Consider the following 21,132-nt stretch of genomic DNA (forward strand, 5'->3'; position numbering starts at 1 on the left):
GGCTGTAAGGAAACCTTGTCCTTGTAGAATATTGTATAAGAGGGGCCTGCCATTAAGGCCCCAATTTCTCTGACTCTTCGGCTGATGTAATAGCCATTAAGAAGGCTGTCTTCACAGATAAATTCAGTGAGGAGAAGGTTGCCATTGGTTCAAAGGAAGGTTTCATGAGATTTTTTTAAGAACTAAATTAAGGTCCCAAACTGGAGAGTGGACTTTCACCTGTGAAAAAAGATTTTCACAAACCTTAGAGTTGTAGTGTGAGCTAACAGCAAGAACCCCTCAACTGTGGTATGCAAAATTTTTAATGAACCTTAAGAGAACTGACAGTCCCATTTTCATTAGTTGCAGCATATATTCCAGAATAACTGGAAGTGAGGCAGATTTGGAAACAACTCCCTGCAGTTTGCATCAGTGACTAAATCTTCTCCACTTTTGAAGGTCAGTATTTCTGGTAGAATTTTTCCTACTATTTAGTAATATATGTTGTACCTCTATAGAACAGGCTGACTAATCCTATGAACCATCAAGGAGCCAAGCCTTAAGGTGAAAAATTCTCAGATTGGGATGCAGCAGTCGACTGGTGTCCTCGGAGAGGAGCTGAGGAGTGACTGGAAGACTTACCGCTGGACAAAGAGCTAGGTGAAACTGAAAAAAACCATGCCTGCTTCAACCACATTGGCGCTATTAGGATAACTCTGGACTTGTCCTGTCTGATTTTGTTCATTCCGAGGATCAAAGGCTTCGGAGAAAACATGTAAAACAGTTTCTTCATCCAAGGAAGGCATTCCCCAAGGAATTGTGACCTAAATGCCCCACTCCCTCTTGAACAGAATAGATAGCATTTTGTATGAGAGGCAGAAAATGAAAGCAGGCATTTCTGATCACTCTGAGCTTCAACCGATTGAAATGGATGTTGATTTCTTGGGGTGCCCATCTGCACTGTACCTTGAGCGCATCAAGGTGTGCTCCCACCCATTCTAAAAGAGATGCATCTATCGTTACGGTTACCACCACTTGAAGGAAGGGAACTCCTGAACTTACACTGCGATGAACCTTCCACCAGCCTAGGGAGTATCTCACATGCTGAGGCACTGATGCCTGTTTGTGCAGTTGTCTCTTTTTGGTGAGTACACTGACCTGAGCCATCCCTGGAAACAATGGAGACAATCTCACATTTTCTGTCATAAAAGTGCAAACTGCCATGTGACCTAGAAGTCAAAGACTGTTTCTGATGAAGTCTGAGGGCTTCCTTCATAGTTATGACAAGGTCTGATAGTGTCATGAACCTGTCCATGGGAAGGAAGACCTTGGATGCCAAGGAATCCAGGGATGCCCCTATAAATTGTATGTTCTACATGGGAGTCAGTGTCAATTTCCCCCCATTCAACTGAAGGCCCAAGTCCAAGAACAGAGAACGTGCTGTCCACATGGCAATCAACACCTCTTGGCACAACCAATCCTTGAACAGTCTATCAACAAGGTACAGGAATACCATGACTGCCTGATGATGCAAGTAGGCAGCCACTACCAACAGAACTTTTGAAAACACAATTGAGCCAAGGAAAGTCCAGATGAGAGTACCCAGTACTGAAAGTGATCCCAGCCTATGACAAAACAAAGGAATCTTCTGTGGAATGGTTGTATTTTATGTGGAAGTATGTGTCTTGAGGGTCAAGGGCTGAAAACCAATCCCCTGAATTTAGAGACAGAATAATAGCTGTCAGTCACCATCCTGAACTTTTGAGACCTCAAAAATTTGTTTAAGAGTCTTAGACCTAAGATTGGTCTTCACCCTCTGTTTTTCTTTGGCATAAGGAAGTACCTTGAGTAGAAGTCCTTTCCTTTGTGCTGAACGGGAACCAGCTCTATTACTCCAATACAAAGAAGGGTGTTTATTTCCTGTCTTAGTAAGAACTTATGAGAGGGGTCTCTGAAGAGGGACAGGGCAGGCAAATGAGGGAGGGAGGTAAAATGGATGATGTAGCCCAGTGATATTTCCAGCACACATTTGACCTGAGGTGGTATGCTCCCATGTTTGTCAGGAATGGAAAAGTCAGTCTCCAGTGGGAGGAGGAGGAGGCAAACAATTGCAGCTGACAAACTGAAGAGATGAGAGGGCTCAAACCCTTAACCATCCTGTCAAAACTGGTGCTTCAAAAAGATGAAGCATGCTGCAAACTTGTGTCAGGTGGATTAGAGAATTTCTCCAGAACCTGTGTGTCTTTCTAGGAGGTACTATTGGTCTCTGAAACCCAGACCATTGCACCAGGTGGGATCTTTGGGCTGTTTGTAATCTACTGTTTGTTCACAGGAGTGTAGTGGCCCTGGAATCTTTAACAGTATGCAACAATTCGTCAGTATTCTCTGCAAACAACTTCAGTCCATCAAATGGGAAATCCTCTACCGTATTCCAGATGTCTCTGGGGAAATCAGACAACTGGAGCCAGGATGCCCCCATGCATTACCATTACTGCTGCATCCAAAGCCACCTGGAGAGATGGTCTGGCCAGTAACCATCCCTCAGCTATAGCAGCCTGAAATGGTTCCTTTTGGTCTGGAGTGAGGTTTTGAATTAGAGAACCAAATTTTTGCATAATTTGTAAAGTTGTATTTGGCCATCAGCACCTGATAATTTGTTATGTGGAAATGTAGGGTTGTAGATGAATAAGTTTTTGTCCCCAGAAGGTCCAGGTGCTTCTGGTCTCTGTCATATAGGATGGACTGACACCAGTGTTGCTCTATTCATTCACTGAATCAACTACTGGAGAGTTGGGTGGAGGGTGGGAAAAGAGGAACTCAGATGCATTGGTGAGAACATACTACTTGTTACTGGCTCTCTTACACATAGGTGTTACTGTGGACAGTGTGTGCCAAAAGCATTGCACAGGTTCCAGCACAGCCTGATAGGAAGGGCAACTATGGATGGCATTGCAGAGTGAAGAACATCCAATAGCTTGTGTTGAGATTCTTTCACCTCCTCAATAGGTATCTGCAGGGAGTCTGCACATGTTTAATGAGGTCTTGACACTGCCAAAAATCATCAGCCCTTGATGGAGGTGGAGGCATCACCGCCTCATCAAGTGATGAGGGGACAAGATGGTAGTCTGAGGGGTAGCTCCTTTGTTTGCCCTAGCCTCCTGATCCTTGAACATTTCCTCCTGTTGAGTGGTGTGCTGGGAAGTGGAATCTTGATTCCTACCTTCTTGATGGGAGAGGGTTGGAGAACTGCTGCCAATTAGCTGCCCAGGGATCCCAATATGAGCATGGAGGACCATATGGGGGAGGGGGTGACATCCAACATTGTTCTCACCAAAAGCGATGAGGTCCCTGGACGTGAGGTCCCACACTCCTGTCCTGGGCAACGCAGTATGGGGAGGAGGCGAGCAGCCCTCAGCGGTGAAAGAACAGGTTAAGGACTATTTAGAAAAGCTGGACATGCACAAGTCCACGGGTCCAGATCTAATGCGTCCGAGGGTGCTGAGGGAATTGGTTGGTGTGATTGCAGAGCCACTGGCCATTATCTTTGAAAACTCGTGGCGATCGGGGGGAGGTCCCAGACGATTGGAACAAGGCAATTATAGTGCCCATCTTTAGAAAAGGGAAGGAGGAGAACCTGGGGAATTACAGCCTCACCTCAGTCCCTGGAAAAGTCATGGAGCAGGTCCTCAAGGAAACCATTTTAAAGCACTTGGAGGAGAGGAAAGTGATCAGGAACAGTCAACATGGATTCACCAAGGGCAAGTCATGCCTGATCAACCTGATTCCCTTCTATGATGAGATAACTGGCTCCGTGGATATGGGAAAAGCGTGGACGTGATATATCTTGACTGTAGCAAAGATTTTGATACAGTCTCCCACAGTATTCTTGCCAGCAAGTATGGATTGGATGAATGGACTATAAAGTGGCTAGAAAGTTGGCTAGATTGTTGGGCTCAATGGGTAGTGATCAACGGCTTGATGTATAGTTGGCAGCTGGCATCAAGCAGAGTGTCCCAGGGGTCGGTTTTGTTCAACATCTTTATTAATGATCTGGATAATGGGATAGATTTCACCTTCAGCAAGTTCGCGGATGACACTAAGCTGGGGGGAGAGGTAGATATGCTGGAGGGTAGGGACAAGGTCCAGAGTGACCTAGACAAATTGGAGAATTGGGCCAAAAGAAATCTGAGAGGTTCAACAAGGACAAGTGCAGAGTCCTGCACTTATGATGAAAGAATCCCATGCACCGCTACAGGCTGGAGACCTACTTGCTAAGCAGCAGTTCTGCAGAAAAGGACCTGGGGATTACAGTGGTTGAGAAGCTGGATATGAGTCAGCAGTGTCCCCTTGTTGCCAGGAAGGCTAACGGTATATTGGGCTGCATTAGTAGAGCACTGCCAGCAGATCGAGGGAATTGATTATTTACCTCTATTTGACACTGGTGAGACCACATCTGGAATATTGCATCCAGTTTTGGTCCCCCCACTATGGAAGAGATGTGGACAAATTGAAGAGAGTCCAGCGGAGGGCAATGAAAATCATCAGGGGGGTGGGGCACATGATTTATGAGGAGAGGCTGAGGGAACTGAGCTTGTTTAGTCTGAAGAAGAGAAGAGTGAGGAGGGATTTGACAGCAGCCTTCAACTACCTGAAGGGGGTTTCCAAAGAGGATGGAGCTTGGCTGTCCTCAGTGGTGGCAGATGACAGAACAAGGAGTAATGGTCTCAAGTTGCAGTGGGGGAGGTCTAGGTTGGATATTAGGAAAAACTATTTTACTAGGAGGGTGGTGAAGCACTGGAATGGGTTACCTAGGGAGGTGGTGGAATCTCCATCCTTAGAGATCTTTAAGGCCTGGCTTGACAAAGCCCTGGCTGGGATGATTTAGTGGGTGTTGGTCCTACTTTGAACAGGAGGTTGGACTAGATGACCTCCTGAGGTCTCTTCCAACCCTAATCTTCTATGATTCTCCCTGTCTCTTCAAGAAAGGGGGTTCCTGTATGGGTATGCAGGAGAGGCCTGAACAGAGGTTGATGATAATGAAAAGGGAGATGAGTTAGACATTACTGAAGATGTATAATGGTCTGGAGACCAAACGGTTCTTCATACCAGGAGACCATCCGTACTTAGAAGCAATGGAGACTCTGGCTCAGCAATCACAATGGATTCTTCGGGTACCTAAAGTCTTGCAGTACCAAGCAGAGTTGTGCTACCAAGTCGAGTTGCAGCACTAAGTGAGGTTGTGGTTCTTGTGGTCTGACTCTGAAGTGGAGCAAAGGCAGTAGTCCATCATTAACAGTCACAGCTTGGCTCCTCTATGCCCTGGATTTGAAGACTAAACAGAAATTACATTTCTGTGGGATAAGAGACTCCCCTTGGCAGTGAATGCACTTAGCATGTCCGTTACTGACTGGGCTACCCTCTCTACCCATAATGCAGTATTTAAACCTGCTGAACTAGGCATGCCACTCTCAGGGAGGATCTACTGGGAGGAAATAAAATAATCTTCCAAATAACCAGTAACTAACTACTACTAACGAAAAAATAAAATATACCAAGCTAGACTGCAGCCAGCAAATAGCCAAAGCACGCACAATGCAGACATGCTAAGACCTGTCTCAGGCAGAGATGGCTGAAAAGGAACTGAGGACACTTCACCTGTGCAGTCTGATATAGCCTTGGTGAGGGTCATGAGAATATCAGCAGTGCATGTGCAGGCTGAACGGACACCGCTAGTGAAAATCTCCGATCAAAGGTGTGTGTGACACTACTCTAAGAATAATAATGCCTTACGCTATGAGCAGTTCTATTGCCATCAGAATTGAGACTATTCATGAAGTAAGTTTCTATTTTATGCAAGTAACAATCAGAATTTGGGACTGAAGCACCCAAAATTAGAGAAAATTATTTGAAAAATGAAGCCAAGATGTCCTTAAAAGCCACAGGAAAAAGTATAACTAGGGAAGAGAAAAAAAAAAAAGAGATGCAGCAATGTTATAAGAAATACCAACTAAAATGTTCCTAATGAGAAATTAGACTGGGAAACTAAGGCAGTTCCTTCCTTTTATACTAAAGGAATATGGTATGGGCAAAGGGGGCAAAATGATAGGATTACATCTCCTTAACCAACAGGGAACTCTTTGTCCAAACACAGGGAGACAGGGTGAGAAAGAAAATGCTGACCTTGCATGAAGACATTGCAACACAGCTAACTATTATATGTGCAAATGTCTCTTGTAATAAAGAGGATTTCTGACCACTTTGTAAAAAATAGTTTTACTAGACACAAGAACAGTAGCTTGACTTAATGCATTTCCTCCTTTGGAAGGGAGACAAAAATCCTAAAATTTGCAATAACGCTAGCAAGTAACTACACAAATACTGCTACCATACTTTCCCCACATACGGTTGCATATTCACTGGGCTTAAAGAAGATAAAACAAAGGAGTGGCCAATAAAGTAATTCTTTAGACACTAAAAATCAGAAAAAAGTATCCAATGAAATGAGTGAATGGCTGGACAGTTGCATTGCTCAAAGAGATAAGAAATACACAATAGGATTAGTTGCCATAGTACTTAGAAAACCTAGAGTCCTTTATTTTGACATTTGACACCCAATGAAGAAACTTTTGCTTAACAGTATCTGGATGGAAAAGACAAATTTAACATAAAATGTAGAAGCAAAACCATGTCTCACACAAGAACAATAACTAAATTAAGGTTTTACTCAGTCTCAAGTCTAATATTTTATGAAGAGCATATCTTAAGAATACAGTTCAGTAAAGGACAAAGAGGCAAATGAATACATGCAAGGTTTGCAACACAAACTATGGGCTACTTACAGGATATATATACACAATTTTTATTTACAGAAAATATTATTTTTGACCTACATGAATGGCTGGAGAATACCCGCAGGAACAGCAGGTTTCATGCAGAATACAGCATTAGTGACAAACAAGAAAAATTTCAATCTTCTTTGCATCCAAACATGGAAGGCAGTGAACAGGAAATTATTTTCATATTAATACTGATTCGGTATTAAGAGAAGGTGGAAATGTAATTTTGTTTTACAGAGTACACCAGCATAAGATTGATATTTTGATACATATAGTCACAAGTGTAAGGTTAAAACTCATACACAATGAAGTCAGAGCAAATCTATTACTATTTATTGAAGATTTAACCTTCAAAAATGGTGGTCACTGTTAAACACATTCCCTCTCCTCCCATCTTCAACTAAATACTGTTTTCACCATATTATCCCGTTTCTCTTAGAAGGAGATATATCCACAATATTACAAAGAGAAATCTTTCTGAATAAAAGGCAGGACTTTTTAACTAAGAAAGCAAATATTTGTGAGTATATATGTTTTCATGTTGGAAACGAATGCCTTGATCATAAAGAGAATGAGGTTTTGCTTTGGCTTTTATTTCTCCTTATCATCTCAAAATGAAAACAATCCCCTCTGGATAAATGTAGAAATCTTTATTTGCACTCAGTTCAGATAATATGCATGCTGTGCTAGGAGACAGATACAAAAACATCCCTGGAGAAAGTGAGTTGTTTCAATTCATCTCCTAAAACTCCACAACTATCAAACAGGAAGTATGGATATTTTTATCACTTAAAATATATAAACTGAACTGAATATGTACTTTTAGTAAAGATCATTCCCTTTAATTATTTGGATGTTAAACAAACCAATCATTTTACCTTCTCTTTCTGGGACATTAAACTAAAGTCCAGTCTGATTTTACAATTTACAAAGACCCCCCAAATGCCACTGAAATACATGATCTAACCCTTTATTAATGTCATTCAGGATACCACACAACCTCAATTAGCCAAAATTCTCAGAAAGACACTGGGAACAGTTGAACAAACAGGATTTTGGACAAAAGAGGAAACTAGGCTGTCACGTTGGAAATGCTGTGCTTTAAGTCCCCAGCACTGCATCACAGTCAAGAGGGGTTGTAGGCCAGCTTGGTAGACTAATGGCCAGTTTGGTAGAGTGGTATCAAGCTTTACAAAGGATTGGACTATGGGTCCCAAGCCCTAAAATGCAGTAAGTGAAGATCGAGATGATTTCTCTATATGCAATAGAGCCTACAGGACACTACTGAGGAATTTATAATAATGGAGTTTGTGTTAAGTAGAAAACAATTGAAGGTGGTTACTCCACATATACTCAAATATTCTGAAGAACATGATGGTAAGTGAAATATTATATGCCTGATTCTGGGCCGCAGCTGAGCTATGTTTTATCTCAGGAACAGTGGGGGTCAGAGGGGTGAGTAGAGGTGACTTTGAGGCATCTTTTTAGCTTCCTTCTCCATCAATACTGAAGCTAGCTGGCTGCTGGTTCTTTGTGTAAAGCAAAGCAGTCTCAAGACTGCTTTACTTTATGCTGGCTACCCAGGGCCATCCCTCCTTTCCCTGAAGGCAGTCCTGGCAGCTAGGGATTGTTGGGTCAAAGACACAAGACTCCTCCACACAGATCCAAACAGCACAAAGCAGCCAGAATGCTTTGGGCCATATATCTCCTTATTCAGTTAGGATACCTCATTTTGCACATTTATGTCATGTTTTTATCAAGACACAAAATAAGTCCCCACACCTACATGTATCAAGAAGCTTATTTATTCCTAGCTCACTGACCTGATGAGGCACAAGCCCAAGAGAGGTAGGTGGTTCACTCATTCTGTCATCACTGCTGCTAGCAACAGCATAACCACTGGCAAAAATCAAAGAAAGAAAATTAGAACAAAAGACTAAGCCTAAGGCTGGTGGAAAATCATCTTCTGAAATGTCTGACAGAAAATGACATACATATTCACAAAACATTTTTGTTAAAAACCAAAACATTCCAGTTTTAAACCTGAAAACCTAAAAAATTGCAGAAAACTGTTGACCAGGAGAGAAAAATTCATTTGTGTTAATATTTTTCATGGGGGAAAAAACATCATTTCCTTTCCAGCTCTAAGACATTTCCTTCCATAACCAGCTTACGCTTTAGAACCTTGATCTTGCAAGGGAACCCACTTGGAAGGTCCCTATCAGACTCACCACAGGCCTGCAAGGATCCCTTTCCAGCATCAAGGCCTCAGAGACATATCACTTACTCAGACCTAAATCATAACTTCCTTTATTTATTTTTCTTTTCATAGATTTTAAGGTCAGATGTGACTATTATGATTAGCTAGCCGGACTTCCTGCATAACACAGGCCAAAGAATTTCACCCAGTGATTTCTGCTTTGAGCCCAATAACTTTTGGGTTAAGCTAAAAAGATCGCAATTTTTTTGGCTTACAATGAAACCCCTGATGGGCTTCATAGCAAATAGTTATGGTAGGTCCTCATTACAAAGAAATATGCAGCTGGAACACTAAGATTATTAGCAACCATTTTTTTCCTACTGCAAATGTTGTGTTTTCAAAACTTCTTTTAAAGATAACAAATGCACAAAAGCAATAGGCAAGTCAAATGTCCTCTCTTCAAACAAGAAATTAGCAAATTTTTCTAACCAAAAACCTAACTGTATTATTGTAATAATGAAGTCTGCATTGCATGATATACCTGTATATGTTTATTAATATTCAGAACTTACAGGACTTCTCTAAGTCTACTTAATGTGTAATAAAAAAATACCAGAGAGAACTGTTCCTTCCCCAAAATACCTTTTGTCCTATAAACACCACCCTTTTCCCTCAAATATGACTCACCCTTCTGGATGCTGTAAAACTGAAGCCATTAGCTCTACTGCAAGGGCTCCAGCTATCATTGCTAATCCTGGTCGACTGACTGTGCACTGCTGATCCAATGTCCGATCCCTGGTGGACTAAAAAGAAAAGCAATTATATTATATATATATATATATATATATATACATATATATATATATATATATATATATATACACATACATACACACACACACACACTTACTTGAAAGTACTTAGCTACCCCATTACACAAGACATTTTTTAATACCCATCATTCAATGAATACAGGGTGGCAGTATTTCTCTGAATATCAGTAAAAGGGATTTGCTATAAACAAACATCAATTACAGGGACAAATGAGGTTTCATAAAGGGATAATTTTTAATGCAATAAAAAACAAACATGCAATGGGTCCATGATAACTATTTGCACAAATCTCTACTCACATCCCCCGGTGCTACAACATCATTGCAGAAGTAACAGCCAAGTTTATAGCCAGGGATGTTTGAAAAGAGCGATGATCCCAGGAGATCAGCAGAGCTGGAGGCATTGTTGGAACATGAATCACCAGACTCCTGCTGCTTTGGTTTCTTTAGTCCATGTCTCATCACAACAAAGGTGTCAAATCCCAACGCAGCATTGATGACCAGCTATAAAAAAAATAAAGAAGAGCACATGTAGCCGAAGAAAAAACAGCTTATATGTTTTGATAATTATAAATAGAATTTTATTACTTACAATAAAATACAAACCACAGTTAAACTGTTAAAGAATGTCAAATTTCTTCATATATTTTCAGAAATACTATCTGGAGTTAGATGAACACATACAAAAATGATCCCATCATCAACATGGACACCAGGTTTAATGAAGCGAGTTGAATTGCTGAGTTTGAGCCCTACAGAAATGCTGTGCTCAGACTTGATGGGGATTGAGTTTTCTGAAAGGGTAAACAATAAACAAGCTTCTCTATAGAAGAAGTTGTGTGTATTTGTGTTCCAAAGACAAAAGGGGAAAAAGTGTAAAAAAAATACCTCTCCCACCCCCCCCCATGAGACATTCAGAACATAAATACTGGGTCAAACCAATGGCCCATTTAGTCTAGTATCCTGTCTTCTGACAGTGGCCAATGCCAGATCCTTCAAAGGGAACAAACAAAACAGGGCAATTATCAAGTGATCCATCTAATAATCCACTCCCAGCATCTGGCAGTCAGATGTTTAGGGGTTGCATCCCTGACCACCTTGGCTAATAGCCAGTGATGGTCCTATCCTCTATGAACTTATCTAATTCCTTTTTGAACTCAGTTATAGTTCTGGCCTTCACAACATCCCTCGCAACAAGTTCCACAGGTTGACTGTGCCTTGAGTGAAGAAGTATTTCCTTTTGTTTGTTTTAAACCTGCTGTCTATTAATTTCATTGGCTGACCCCTAGTTAAGACAAATACTTATCTCCAACTTGGAAAGGGCTCTTGTATGACCCAATTGTTTTAAAGTATTTTTTGAGAGCCTGAGTCTTCTGTTTATATCAAACACAAGCATAGATGTTATATTTAAGAAAATGTTTGAAAAGGCATAATTTATGTGTATGCCTGTTTACAAATACAGCAGCCAGCTTCACATCCCAGATAGTATCAGTAGCCATACATTTGTATACAGGTTTTCAATTTATTGTTTATTTACTTTACGAGAACTTTGGCAGGATTCTTTCACAAACCCATGGCAAAATTAGTTTCTCACTTGTTGAAACAATTGAACTGGATTTAGAAGTGATATAAACTCCATAACAAGGTGATTATCATTAACAGCGTGCTAAATGCTGCCTCCCATAGGTTCTTCCTGCCTGCCTAGGAGTGGAAAATTCCAGAAGTTTCAATCCTGGTAATTCAATGCTGGAATTTCCTGGTAATTCTTCCGTCAGGAGATGGGTTAGTCCTTTCTTCACTGCTTGCATTTCCCAGAGGCACAAGCATACATGACAAGGCTCCTTGCCTGCATGCTGCTACCTAGTGACCGAAACTTTCAGTGGTCTCTGGCCACTGTAGCTCCTACAGGAGCTGCACCAAACTCAGTTGCTGCTGACCCTGGAACTTCTCTCAGATGGACTTCCATATTTAAAAAAAAAAAAAAAAAGCAGTGAAAGTCAATTTGCATTAAATTGTTCCTGATTCCCCACGGGTCCTTTTGTGGAGCAGACACAAAATTCTAGTAGAGTCCTGCCAACTTCCTTAAGGAAACATACCATAGAGGCGGCACTCCTCATATCACTATCTCCAGAACAGACAGACGGCCCTTCACTTAAGGAAGTGGGGAGAATTGGAGCATTTATAAACTAATGTAACATTTATAATAATAGGGCCAGATTTTGATCTACCAAAGTCAGCGGGATTACGGCAGATCTCACTGGTGTGACTAAGACTGAAATCAGGCACTGTAGTTAAACAACATCATTTCTGGCTCCAACTCACATTGTGTTTTCCAATATGCCATTTGTGTTTTTTTTGTTTTGGGGTGTTTTTTTTTGTTTTCCAATATGCCATTTGTGGTTTTTTTGTTTTGGGGTTTTTTTTTTTTTGTTTGTTTTTTTAACAGTAGATTCAAGCAATACTACTTAGCCCTGGTCTACATGGGGGGATCGATCTAAATTATGCAACTTCAGCTACATGAATAACGTAGCTGAAGTCGATGTACTTAGACCGACTTACCATGGTGCCTTCACCACGGTGAGTCAACTGCTGCTGCTCCCCCGTCGACTCCGCCTGCACCTCTCATGGCGGTGGAGTACAGGAGTCGACAGAAGAGCACTCAGGGATCGATTTATCATGTCTAGACTAGATGCAATAAAATCAAATCCCTGCTGGATCGATCGCTGCCTGCCAGTCTGGCGGGTAGTGTAGACGTACCCTAAGGAACAGTAATTATTTGCAGGATCAGTCTTTCATTTCATTTGAAATACTATTCAGTATTTTCATTTCATTGTGATTTGAAATGTAACTCATTAAACACTCCTATGTGAAAATAGAAATGCAACACAAAGCAATCTGTCATCCAAAAAAGAGAAGTTCTGATGAGCAATACCAGTAATTACCTATTTAAGGCCCTCATTCCTTTAGAGTCAGAAAAGGAACCCAACACTCAGGATACACACAATTCTATTCTCTCCTCAAAGCACATAACAGGGATTTACTTGAGCATGGAACCGAATATCAAAAATAAATATCTACGTGGATATGGGAAAACAACCATTATGCCTGTAATAGGACTGATTATAGGATCAACAACTAGACCAGCAGGTTTCACTAAAAATATGGATGAGACATAGCAGGCTGTAAAGTTAATTGCACAATTAGCATGTTGAAAGGCATACTGTGAAGCCAAGCCAAGTACTGTAATGTTACCAACTCTAGATAGGTAGTTCTAAAAGCAATTAACGGATCTGCAGTATATTATTGTAAACATAATGTCAGTTATTTAGTGGGATTTGAGCCCTCAGGAAAAGATGGCCAGTGTTAAAACATTCTGTATTTGTATCAGGGTGACATGATTTAAATCAAAGTGATCTGACTCATCAATTTTAATCATGATTTAAACAAACAAACAGGACAGCTTGATTTAAATTGATTTTAATCATGTTTTGCATTTGTACATTGTAGTTATTTTCCTTAAGAAAAGAGGATCATCATTGGTTGGTAATAAAAAAAAATGTTGATTTACAACAAAATATAGCCTTTACACTAAATTTCATGCTTCGTTATGTTAACTAGGTGCATACCTTATTTAAGCAATTATGTAGCTTAATTTACATTTATTCAGATTCCTATTTTTTACATTTTTATGTTAGAAAATGTTAAATGATACATTTCTTATTTACTAGATGATGATTAATTTTGTTATTCATTATTTGTGCCAAGTTCTGTTCGGATAGAAATTGAATTAGATTAAAAAGCACAAAAAACATTTAAAATGGTTTTTATCAGTTAAATAGAACTACCTTAAATATCCTGGATATAGAAGAAAAGTAATTGTCAAAACATGTTTTGCATTTAAAATTGATTTATTAAACAAAGGAAGTATTATCTGTAGTTAGTGAATTGAACTGATTGTTTCTGGTTAATAGGACCTTCAAGATTTTAGAACTAGTAGATCTCACCCTCTCACACCTAGTTTTTATTCATAGATTTGGAGAGGAAAACAAGCTTGCCTGCTTTTTCAATTCTTAACTTATTCTTAACTTTGAATGATTGAACTGAACTAGTTGAATAAAATGAAGTGAAGAAAATATTCTCTCTGCACAAGCAGAAGAGGCAACTGCTGTCAGAAGCTGGTTTAGCACTTGAACAAACTCTGGTTCCAGATGCTTCACCAGTGACTTCTACCAGTTCAATGGTCTAATCCTTCTTGAAAACTTAAGCAGCAAACATGTACATAAATCTCCGCACTGTATTTTCCACTGAATGCATCTGATGAAGTGAGCTGTAGCTCATGAAAGCTTATGCTTAAATAAATTTGTTAGTCTCTAAGATGCCACAAGTACTCCTTTTCTTTTTGCGAATACAGACTAACCCGGCTGCTACTCTGAAACCTGCTTAAAATTTGTGTTATTTTATTTAAATTATTTAAATAGATAATAGTAAGTTTAGCCCTTGACATATGTTGTAATAATTTCACATTTATTTTAAATACATTCATCTTATAAAATAAACCTATATTTAATTTAAATAAAAAATAAATAAAATAACCCTGGTCTATGACTAGGGCTTCCAGGCACTATAGTAATACAATTAATAATAATAATAATAATAGTCTGTAATGATTTTAAAGATTGTCCTAGGAATGTGATGATTTTCAAAAATGTGTGCATTTCTAACAAGGGTTTTTCTTCCTTATTATATATAATTGTTTATCTTCCTCCTCAATCCTGTGTAGTGACATCACAGTGCTGAATCTGTGACAACACAGCCAGTTCAACAGCAAGCAATCCAGGATTACAACTTCATTTCAACATCAAGCACACAGGACCTCTGATAAGAGGGAATAGCCCATATTCAAACACCAGTAGTATAGGAGGGCTTGGAAGCACCACCTATTTTTAAGGCTGCCTCACACATCCCACCATAAGACTCTGTTTTCACTTGCTTATAGCTTTTCCAAACTTTAACAATTTGAACTGAAATTTTTAATGTCAGGTGTCTACCTCAAGCTGAATGTTTTTGAAAAATTTCAGCCAAAACGGCTCATCTCTTTTCAAGAATGAGGCTAGGGAAAAATACTTTGTTTTGTCCATATTAAAAACTTCTGGTGACCTTTTTTGAAAGCTCTAGCATTTAGAAAGCTCGGAGCAAGTATGCTGAAATTTGGCAAGGGGTGCCCTTTGTGTCACAGATGCACCTTTTACAATGCCTGTGAAAATCCACCCAAATTTGGCCAAGTTTATCAGACTTTGAAAAATCACAGTTTGTATATGCTCAATAGACTTCTCAGTTTTTGCAACTAAATTCCCCAAAGACTGAGCATCAGGCTGAGCAGGACTTCCTAGTAACTGCAGCTCTGGGCTTCTACAGGCCAGGCCAGGCCCAGACACCTGCACTAAGAGGAAGGAGCTTATCTCACTTGTCCTCCCAATGACCCCCTGTTGAGCCAAGGAAGATGACACTACCTGATTTGAATGCCGAGGGGACAACAACCAGATCTGCAGCGAGGGAGCAGATTGGGAGAAGGAGTCCTGGGTACAGGGACTGGAGGCTGGCGGGGGTGGACAAAGAATATGGGACTGGGAAGGGTGGACCTGGGACTGGCTAGCAATGAGACAGACTAGGAGCAGTAGATTTTGGGGGTGTGGGGGAATGAGACTGGATTAGGAAGTAGGGGGGAGAAGCACTGAGGCAGGGAGAAGGAAGACAGATCTGATTAAGAGCTCGAGTGTGGGGATAGAATTGGCAATGTCAGAGCAAAGATGCAGAGATAGGTAGTCTGGCAGACACTGAGATTAGGAGAGGAATCCAGGGAGGGATATTGAAACTGGGAGGACTCATTCACTGCACGAGATGGACCTGCTCTGGGGATAAATCAGGATTGCATAGTAAAGAAAGCTGCTGTCTGTAGGTCCCTTGCTTCATTTGTTGCAGAATCTGGATAGTGTATAATAATTCCATCTCCAAAGCAGTTTGAAGAGTGTATGGTAAATAAGGCATAGGGCCACATATTGAATGACAAGGTGAAAATTTTTTGAATAGCTGCTCATTAAGTGAGCACAGTTCATTCTGTGCACTGAATGAGGGAGGGGTCCCGTGGAAAAATAGTATGATATTACAATTAAAGACTATGTGATAATGCATATGAACAAGTGGCCAAATTACAGTTGCACAGGCAACCTTAATTCTGCCATTTCTTAACTTTTGAGTACTTGAATTTGCAACCTTAATTATGGTCTTTTAATGTAGTCTTTTGCGTGTAATATTTAAATAGCTAAGAGAAATTCAGATGCGACTGCCAAAGCACGGTGTGGACTGCTGAAAAGTCTGGATCAAGAAAGAGGATTATACAAAAACTCATTAAGTTTCTCATTCATTTTCATCTGAAGACTTGCAGGTCAATATGAAAGGACGTAATCGTTCATCAAATTCCTCTTATTTTTCAGTAGTGTGGACCATAAGTGACTTTACCCCCAGCTGACAGATCAGAGACATATTTGATGGTTTGTCTACTATTTTAAACTCTAAATTTTCTTCAGTTTGTCCCTTGACGCACAATAGTCTCATTAAAATGCTGGGGAAGAGACCGCACAGTATAGTGCGGCTCTTCAGATTCTAGCTTTTAGATTCTTTCCCTTCCCCACAATAAAGTCAAAACAGTTTAGCTGACTTGTTTAAATGAAAAATGTCCTCCCTCTATCTTCATATCATATTAACATACTTGTCCTCGTGCTATTTTACTCTAACTGTTCCTCCCTATAAACAGCAATGCAGCTGATTCTTAAATACAGTATTCAGTCTGAGATAGCTCTTTAATGTCTTTGGATGTGGGAACAAAGGCCACCTGAGAAGAAACTGGTGTGACCAGTTGGGTACTGTGTTGTCAAGGAATTCAAAGAAAACAATAATGATACATCTTGGAACCACAAGTGGCAATCAATTTCAGAACAAAAAGTAATTAAACTACTGGGTTTCCTGGTGGAGAAATATTTGTGCAGGCACAGACTGAGGCAGGTTTGAATTAAGTCAGTCTGCAGCCCCAGATACAACCATGTGTGGTTCCCACAGTGGTCGATCCCCTCAGAGCCTGGCAGCTGGTTTCAGCATTAAGATGAATGGTCCAGTTCATGTCTCTTGGACCTATGGTTTCAAGCTTTCTGAAAAGTCAAACAAGCATCACTTATTCTCTGGTCACATTTTCAAGCTTTTCTTTGCATCCAGGAGGCAAGACACAAATTGTGTTCGTAAATGAAAAATAAGAATCTTCTCTCATTATGGAGACTCCAGAAACTGAAGTCCTAGGCACAGACCTTTACTCACCGTACCTTAAGATGGAGCTGGATAAAAGGATTCAGGCACATCAGTGACTTTAATGGGGCTCCATTCAGGCATGAAGTTTCAACTGCACAGATCTCACTGGCGATCAGGGCTATTGTTGAGATACCAAAATCTTCTTGATTATAAATGGCCAGTGTTCATATGTTTACAAAGTCCTAAAGAATTCAATTTTTGTGGAGTTTTTTTATGTTTGAGCTCCATTCTAAAGTGATTTTTGTTGTTGTAGTTTTGAGAATAAAATATTTTACCAATTTTTAATTATGAAAGAATAAAAAAATTCCATGGTTGGATGCCACCAAAACAGAATTCTGCTCACACTTACTAGACAGAGGCATAGAAAAGTGGGTTGACGTTTAAAAACTTGACATGGACATAATCCTCAAAGAGGATTGCTATGTTGGAACATAATTGGTTTAGGATTTAAAAATGCCATTAAAAATGTTCAGGATCAAGTGCAGAGAAAGTTTGGTTAAGTCTACAGGTGCACACTCCAAGGGAGATGCACACATTCAAGGAACTTACAAGACAAAAAGCCTGCTTGTAAGTATCACAAGCAATTCTGGATTCTCTCTTATTGTCCAATCACTTTCTTATTCTTAAAAAAGACCACCAACTAAGAAATTACAAGCAAAAACTATGTTCGTGCAAAGTTGAGACTGCACAGCTAAAATTCACAAAAAAGTCAGTGTAAAAGTTAATGTTCCAAAATTAACACAGACTCGGCGGTGTCATATATATGTACTATTTTCCTTTACTCTTTCTTGTATTTAATTTGTAACAATGTATTGCTGTGAATGTCATTACATTTAGGCCACAAAATATATGGAACATGCAATGTGGTACAATTCTCATGCTTTTAAAACCTTAACATGTGCATTTTCCAACTTTGTAACTTTTAGATGTGTAAACTTAATTTGCATTAACTCTTAAAAATATGACAAAGTTGTTGTTATAAACACCTTACTTTAACAAAGTCTTGCTCAAAATAATTTAGGAATCAAATGCGCAGGGCAATGCAATTAAGAGTTTCCTAACTAACCCATTTGACCAAATGTGTGGAATATTAATTTGTTGAAAAATTTTGGTGGCAGGATTCTATAATCTCAGATTTAGGATATTCTTCCATTCAGGAGAAGCCTGAACTCAGTTTGACACTCGAGAGCACGACTAAAAGAAAGGTAAAGGGCCATGAGTTACAGAGAGGCGGTTAATTCTCACTTAACACACTCTTTTTTAGGTTCTTTCCTATTCTCAATTTCAATTTTTATTACATTCTAGTAAGAATCACACAGGAACAGATTCCTAAAAGCATGTAGTTATGGGTAAACTTGTTCATATTCACTGATTCCGTTGTATGTTGTAATCTGATGCAGGTAAACTGACTGTAAAAGAACTAACGCGTACAGAGTGACTGTCTCAGAGCCTGATCCTGGAAACACTTACACATGTAGCGCCACTGCCTTCAAGGGAAGAAAGATCCTCCAGTGGTTGTGACACTAGCCTGAGATTCAGAAGACTCAGGTTCAATTCCCTGCTCCTCCCCAGACTGCCTGTGTGACCTTGGAAAAGCCATTTACTTTCTCTGGACCTCACTTTCCCATGTGTAAAATGGGGATAATACTTCCTTACCAGAGACTGTGAAGATAATTACATTACAAATAGTAAGGCACTCAGATGTTATGCTAATGCTGGCCACATAAATACCTTGGATAGATATGATCAGCCCAGATATTGTATATTGCTGGGTGAGTTTACAGAGAAGTATCCAAAGTTGTTGGTTGGCTTTTTGGATTTTGAAATGTTGGCTAATCCATACTTTTTTTTTTTTGCATGTATAGTTTGTCTTCAGGTCTCAAAAGTTACAAGTCTACTTTGGAAAGGCAGTTTGCAACTGTCAACAACATTTTGACATCCTGTATCATTTTCCACTCTCATCATCGTTCTTTCAGTCTTCCTTCATAACATACAAGTTGCCATTTCCCCTCATCACGCACCTTTGTCTTTGAGTCTACTGATAAAATGCCTAGTGCAAAAACTCTTACAATGGCATGATGTAATTCCGGCCGATTGGTCAGCGATTGCCCGTTCCTGTCAAGTACTTTTGACCATACATGGCAAGTCATTAAGTAAGAGTTGCAGAATGACTACAGGAATATTAACAAGGCATATCTACTGACCTTCCTCTTGCTGGCTGCAACGACAGCAGGAAGCCAGCGACTTTCCCTAGTGTCCATTAACAGGAAAATAATATCATGAGCATCAATGAGACGTTCAAGATGAGCCACATCCTTTCGAGCCTGTTCCATGGTGACTTCAGAAAAATTTACGGGGTGACCTGGCATGGGGATGCTCATGTTAAATCCTTCTGCATTCTAGGGGAAAACACATAGGAAATGGACACTTCAGAACAATGTATTAAACAGACCTGAAGGGATATTATTCACAGAACAGCCAAATTATTCATGCCCTTAGCCACTAAATTATTGTGGGAACAGTCAAGATCAAGACAAGAGTTAATTGGGTACTACTGTAGTCCTTATGAGCAGTCAGCCTTTGATAAAGTCCACATTTCTCAGATGTAAGGAAAAAACAGCTAGAATGAATAGCCAGAAATCATACTGGGGAATGAAATAGAGTACTACAGGAAACAGAAGACTGCTGAAAACTGTGTCACCAAAATAATTGATTTTAAATCATTTGCAACCATACGTAAGTAAACATAGCTTCAGTGCAGCACCTCCAGCATTCCATCACCTGAGTACAATGCACCAGGAAGATTAATTTCTGCTTGGCTTAAATTTTAGATTAATATTTTTAAGAATAAAAACTCAAAAATTAGACAAGGATTATGGTATACATTAATCTCCAATATACCTCCAATGATTTCAGTGGAGTTACACCAAGCTAAATTTGTCTTTAAGATTATACACATACATGGTAACCATGTTGAGTCAGATTTTCAGTTTTCTTTGACCCGCATTTCTTTAACCTTGCCTTTTAAAATATAAATACACAGCAACGTGTATACTTCAAAACAAAACAAAAACACAAACCTAATACCCTGCCAAAACAACACATACTGCTTCTTCCCTGGAAGGAGGACAAGAGAAAAAACACAATGCAACAGATATATAGTCACAATGTTTAATGCACTACTTAAAACGGGCTCACATACTATGGTAATGAAAGCAGTATAAAAACCTATTAGTGCTGTCAATTAAATCAAAGTTAACTCACGCGATTAACCCAAAAAAATTAATCGTGATTAAAAAAGTTAATGGAAGCATGTCCTCTGGAATGGTGATTGAAGCATGAAGGGACATATGAACCTTTAGCACATCTGTCACGTAAATATCTTACAACGCTAGCTACAACAGTGCCATGCGATCGCCTGTTCTCACTTTCAGTTGACACTGTAAACAAGCAGCAGGCAGCATTATCTCCTGCAAATTGTAATGAACTTTACTTGTCTGAGTGATTGGCTGACCAAGAAGTAGGACTGAGTGGACTTGTAGGCTCTAAAGTTTTAGATTTTATTTTTGAATGTAGGTTTGGTTTTTTTTACATTAGTCTACATTTGTAAGTTCAATTTTCATGATAAAGAGATTGCACTATAGTACTTGTATGAGGTGAACTGAAAAATACAATTTGTTTTTACAGTGCAAATATTTATAATCAAAAATATAAAGAGAGCACTGTACACTTTGTATTCTGTATTGTAATTGAAAATATATTTGAAAATGTAGTAAACATTAAAAATATTTAAAATAAATGGTATTCTATCTTTTTTTTACTCGCTCAAGTAATAGTGATTAATTTTTTTTATTTGTGCGATTAATCCCAATTATTTTTTTAATTGCCTGACAGCCCTAAAACCTATATAGAAGAGAACAGTCTGCAC

The 21,132-nt window shown here is 39.4% G+C and overlaps 1 protein-coding gene across 10 annotated transcripts in view; it reads right to left on the reverse strand.

Annotated features, from left to right (window-relative positions):
• The window catches only part of ATG7 (autophagy related 7), a 270,223-nt gene that overhangs the window by 202,713 nt on the left and 46,378 nt on the right, over positions 1-21,132 (reverse strand). For all 10 annotated transcript variants that reach the window (XM_084634637.1, XM_084634638.1, XM_084634639.1 and 7 more), the window contains exons 13-16: positions 19,409-19,603; positions 10,149-10,352; positions 9,703-9,818; positions 8,639-8,714 (exon numbers count right to left, since the gene is read on the reverse strand). In XM_084634637.1, coding sequence (XP_084490763.1) covers positions 8,639-8,714; positions 9,703-9,818; positions 10,149-10,352; positions 19,409-19,603 — 591 coding nt within the window. The remainder of the gene's footprint in view (positions 1-8,638; positions 8,715-9,702; positions 9,819-10,148; positions 10,353-19,408; positions 19,604-21,132) is intronic.

This window comes from Lepidochelys olivacea (assembly GCF_965140295.1).
Source record: "Lepidochelys olivacea isolate rLepOli2 genome assembly, chromosome: 7".
Taxonomy (NCBI): Eukaryota; Metazoa; Chordata; order Testudines; family Cheloniidae; genus Lepidochelys; species Lepidochelys olivacea.